General features: G+C 50.1%; 1 protein-coding gene across 2 annotated transcripts in view; it reads left to right on the top strand.

Moving 5' to 3' along the window:
- LOC146757020 (uncharacterized) overlaps positions 1-4623 on the top strand; it is a 9363-nt gene extending 4740 nt beyond the window's left edge. Inside the window, exons 2-9 of one of the 2 annotated variants that reach the window (XM_085523372.1) lie at positions 465-604; positions 1627-1695; positions 1837-1908; positions 2000-2101; positions 2805-2843; positions 2886-2948; positions 3473-3614; positions 3800-4623. In XM_085523372.1, coding sequence (XP_085379498.1) covers positions 592-604; positions 1627-1695; positions 1837-1908; positions 2000-2101; positions 2805-2843; positions 2886-2948; positions 3473-3614; positions 3800-3896 — 597 coding nt within the window. In that variant the 5' untranslated portion in view covers positions 465-591 and the 3' untranslated portion in view covers positions 3897-4623. Of the gene's footprint in view, positions 1-464; positions 605-1626; positions 1696-1836; positions 1909-1999; positions 2102-2804; positions 2949-3472; positions 3615-3799 lie in introns of both variants that reach the window. The other variant, XM_085523371.1, reaches the window with a different exon arrangement.
- Positions 4624-5241: the final 618 nt, after the last annotated feature.

Genomic DNA, 5241 nt, shown 5'->3' with positions numbered 1-5241 from the left:
ACACAATGAAAATTCTAAGGATTAAATGGGAATATCATACTCCTTGGCACCCTCAGAGCTCTGGTAAAGTAGAACGAATGAATGGGGAAATTAAAAAACAACTTAGAAAATTAATGATAGGAACTAAGACATCTTGGATAAAATGCTTGCTGTTAGCTCTGTTAAATATATGTGTGAAGCCCAGAACTGATCTGGGAATTTCACCTTTTGAAATGCTGTATGGTATGCCCTATAATCTTGAAATACCTCTTGGTCACCCCCATTTACAAGATGATCAATTAAAATCTTATACAATTAATGAGTGGGTGCAAGGAACTACAAGAAGGATCTGATTGCACAGCAGTCCCCATTGGAGATAGCAATCCATAGGATACAGCCGGGGGATGGGGTCCTAATAAAAACTTGGAAAGAAGCTACACTAACACCACAAGGGGAAGGTCCCTGTGTTGTTTTATTTACTGCAGAAACAGCTATTCGAACCGCAGAGAGAGGATGGACTCATGCCAGCCGTGTTAAAGGACCCATCGGTGACGAGAAGTGGGAGGTAGCTCCCGGGAGTGACGACCTGAAACTCACAATGCGACAAGCCCAATGGGTATTCCAGGTAAAGGCTTCCCCTGAAGAACACTACTGCTGCTGAGAAGAACTAAAAAAACCCCTCGTAGCTGGTTGCAACCCAGTTGACGAGTGAGGCAGAGGAGTGAATTGTGGGGAAAGATGGGCCTTAGGGGTATCCATTGGTACTTGGGGATTCTCACAGTGATCACATTTTGTATAGCAGCACAACGCCACCCACACCAAGCTTCCTTACATCCCTGTGTGACCTGGTACCTATACAGCCCAGTCTAAACCAAAAGGGTTACTATTTTTGCCTAAGCTCAAACCTAGGGAGGGGATACTGTAACCACCCAGGCTCATATTACTGTGCCTATTAGGGATGTGCAACTATTGCCTCAAATTGGGCACCTGGGGCTGGGCAGGATAAATATCTACAAGTAGGGCATGGACCCTATGGGTGCATACCTCCTAACCGAAACCCACAGTTGGGAAGATGGGCTGTGTGGGGATTAAAGACAGAGAGAGAGAGAGAAACATCTGCCAGCAACAATGGATAAATGTAACGAATCCAGATAACCCAGTGTGGCTGTTAGGGAAAATATGGGGTGTAAGTGACTTGCGGAATCAAACTCTATAACACATAGATGGGTTATAAAGCAGGTATGTTTATTCCAGTGCTGGGTGCAAGGGGGATAGCTCCACCAAACTTGCACATGGACTTGTAAAATCGTGACACAGATATAGGTACATCTCATACATAGTCAATGATTTCTCGGAATTCTGATACATATTCAATAGTTGTTTAGCATGCAGACCCCCTCTTGTTCTTATCAGGGGGATGCAACTCCTCTTCTGGTATTTACAACATCTATTCTCCTCCTTGCCTGATGACTTCCGTGAGGTCTCACTCCTTATCTGCATCCTTCCTGCTCTCCCAGGCCCCTTGTTTCCCTGTGCAGAAGGGAGAGAATAGTGTTGTGAAGGAATCCCTGGCTTTAATTGCATCCTGCGACCTTGTGGCTGAAGGGATGCTCAGTAGCAGTTGCTTTGTCCTGTGTTCATTTGCAGATTTGACTAGAGGAGTTGATCCAGCTTCCTCTCTGAGATCTGGAACTGAAACTCTGTCGGATCGCGCAGGTACGTCATAGCTTTGAAATTCTTTAGAGAGCTTTTGCTGCCCGTTTCAGTGCCATTTCATGGCACAGTCCCCTGTACGCTCTGCTACTCAGTTGATGCTGTAGTGTGTGACTGAAACTTTTCATGGGTCTTTGGTTGCAGAAGTGCCCCCAGTGTGGGCCCTGCCCGGTCATCGGTTTCCTCCTGTGCTGGAGCCCAGCTGGAATCCCAGCAGTGAGTACTCTGTCTTCACTGACTTGGCTGACTCGCCGCTGATCTTCAAAACTTCATGCACGTGATATTTAACTTCATACATTCTGTTAAGGTCCGGAAAGAGAAGAGGATGAATACAAACGAGGAAAATACTCTCAGGGCTCATCCCGTCTCCTGAAGCGACTGCTGAAGGAAATGGAGAAGGCAGAGCGTGGTGGGTATACTTCAGTCTGTTCACTGTGGGACCTGGGAAGCTGAGGTGTGATATGCAGGTGTGGGCAGGCTGTAGCCTGCACAGCAGGAAGGAATGGGTCAGAGCCGTGCTGCAGCCGTGTTCCATGTATCACCTTGCAGGTGCTGTCAAGCACCAGAGCTGGTCTGCTGCCAGATGGTCTGCATCCAGCCAAGACCCAGAGGCAGCTGCTCCCCCAGCACAACCATTACTTGTCAGAGCTGCTTTGTGCAGTCGTTGGCACCCAGATGGCAGCAAGTGGCAAGCGCTGTGCTTCTGTTCATCCAAAGCCCTCTGTGCAGCTGAGCAAGTTCAAGGCAGGAGAAGCATCCCGAGCAGGGTTGGCTGCCTTTGCTAATGCTGGAAATGAGGTGGAGATGCTAATTCTGAAGGCTTGGACTGTGTGTTAGAGCTTGGATTTCAGCCTGCAGCTACCTGGCTGTGATGGGCTGGTGACAGCACAGAATGTGAGGGCCTTGCACAGGAGCTGATTCCTCAAGAGGTGTGAGGGAGTCAGCATTGTCCAATAGCTGGGAGGGCCCAAATGCCTTTGGGTAACAGAGGGGCTCACAGTGTACTTGGGGGTGGGGGGCCTGGACTTTACCTGAGCTCGGGATTGGAGAAGCTCAGTTTTTGATGAGGGCACGTGACATCCCACTCCTACTGCCCTGCTTTCTTTCTAAAGGAACGGACCAACAAAGTGAGCGGGATGCACTCCAGGAAGGTGGATATCCCACACTGCCGGTCCCGGATGCACACCAGGAAGGTGGATATCCCACACTGCCCATCCCGGACAGAGGAATGCAGGCAGCACCAACCAGCATGCCAGGTAATTTCTGTCCCATGATCATACGGTGTCACAAACCAGAGTCACTGCGTGCCTGCAGGCTCTTGCTGCCAGCTCTTGCACACCAGGTCAGCAGCCAGACCTGAGCGTGTGAGCATAGAGCACATGTAAAAGAAGCAGGAGTGTTTCTCCCCTGGGCTGGCTCTGGCTGTTCCCTGTGCTGGCTGAAGCCTGACCTTCAGCCTGGGGGGCGTCCCACAGGAGAGCTCAGGACACGCATGCCGGGAAAAGCATGAGGGATTCTGCTCTGTAGCTCTCCCCACAGACCAAGCCCAGACCCCAGAGTACAGCCCCAGCTCTCGGCCCAGAGGAGGACACGGGTAGTGCCTGTGCAGCCTCTTCGTACCCAACGAGAGGTGGAAGCAATCCTTCTTGTCCTCCGGTGCTTCGGCACCAGAGACGGAGGCACCCACTGACAAAATGACCTCTTGGGTCCATGAAGCACACTGAGAGATTATCTGTAGCGCAGCTGAAGGTAACGTGGGACATTGTCTCATTTCTTCCAGGGATGAACACAGGCAAAAGCACAGAGGCTGCTGCTCACACATCTGTGCGGAAGCGCCGCATTCCGGTGACGGTCTCAGCGATGCTGCTGCCTGCGCTGGTGCTGGCCGTTGGTACTGTGATATGGGTGCTCAAAAACTACCTGTGAGTTGGCCTTTCCCCAGAACACCTTATTGCTGCATTTGGCAATGAAGCATTTGTGGTGCCAGGATCCTGGACGGCCAAATCAGCCGCTGGCAGTACACTGCCAGGACTCAGGTTGCAAAGTCTTTCAAGTTTCCCCTTATTTCCTGTCAGTGAGTAGTGCTTTCTGAAACTCATTCTCACAGAGCGCGCAAGAGGGAAAAGAGAGCAGCAGAAGCAGCAGATGGAGCTGGGGAAGGCAACGAGACAGACTCTGACCCAGTCAAACAAGAGTCTCCGTAATAGCTCCAGTCCGTTCCATTCTGCCATTGAAGAGGCCAGAAGTCTTCAAGGTCATCTGGAAGACCTGGAGCTTGAACTCAAAGCCATGAAAGAGATCCTTGGGAACAGTCCTGAGTGCTGCCTTCTGTCAGAGGATGGCCCTGAATGTGAGAGCAGAGCTTTTGTCCTTCATCCTGCATTCTCCAGGACAGGTATCACCAGCAGTTTGAAGATTCTTAGCTCGACACAGCTACATTCCTGTTGAGGGTCCTAATGAGGACCCAGAAAACGAGCTTCCTCTGACTGCCGGACAGTGCGTAATGTCTTTGGAGATGTGGGTGAGAATGGCTGGTTTCAGGGAGAGCTGACAGATGGCACAAGAGGACTGGTCCCTTCCAATTTGGTTGCGGAGCTTTCAGATGATGAACTGGATACACCTGGAGATCCTGTCAGAATTCCTGCATTGCTCCATCTGCAAGACTACCATTGTTCCACTCAATGGAACAACTCGATGTTGAGCAGAATGTGGTTGAGCTCCTTCGGGAACTCTCTGAGGCGACTGACAGCGGAACTGCATAGCTTTATTGTATATGAAAAACAACCAAACAACTGTCCCCTCCCTCTCCCTTCCCCTCGCACCCCCCAAACCCCCCCCAAAAAAAAAGACAAAAAAACCCCAAAAAAACCCTAAAAAAACAACAAAAAACAACCCACCCTCAATAAAACAAAGAACCAAAACCAATTAAAATCTCAACGCTGTTCTTTTTCTGGGATACACTGAGGTGACGCTTCTTCTAGCTTAGACTTTGCAATGAGTTTGTGTCACGGAGTTCTCTCTAGAGCTCACTCGGTGACAGCGGGAACAAACCCAGGGAGAGAAGGAACAAAGAACCTCCCCTCTCTAACAGCGCGGTGCGGGGGCAATAAAGAACTGGGGGGGGGGGGTTGGCACTCACCTCTCATCGGGGTACCATCCCGTTCTCTGCAAGCCACGATGTTGTGGGAAGCTGTGGAGGAACTGCTCAAATGTATTCTCTCTAAGAGAGGGGAGCAGGTATCTCCTAAATGCATATCCGAGCTGGTAAAATGGGCTCATATGAATGGACATCTTCAGGAGGTGGCACTGATGTTCACTGTAGCCGAATGGCGAGAAATAGTCGACCATATGTGGGACTTTGTTATCTCCAAAAATAAGGAATACAAAATAAATACACTGAAGAATATGCAAGCCGAGCGGCAGATTGCTGCTGCTGTGGTACAAGCTCTATCCGGACCTAGTGCTCAGTCAAGGTCAGAGCTTGACTCCCTGTTACCAGGAGGTTCGTACTCCGTTTGCTCAACAGCCTCACAAGTCAGGGCTGCCGCA

This window comes from Coturnix japonica, chromosome 24 (assembly GCF_054131305.1).
Source record: "Coturnix japonica strain WE chromosome 24, WE-NBRP24, whole genome shotgun sequence".
In the NCBI taxonomy this organism is placed as follows: domain Eukaryota; kingdom Metazoa; phylum Chordata; class Aves; order Galliformes; family Phasianidae; genus Coturnix; species Coturnix japonica.
This window is presented reverse-complemented; position numbering and strand designations above follow the sequence as displayed.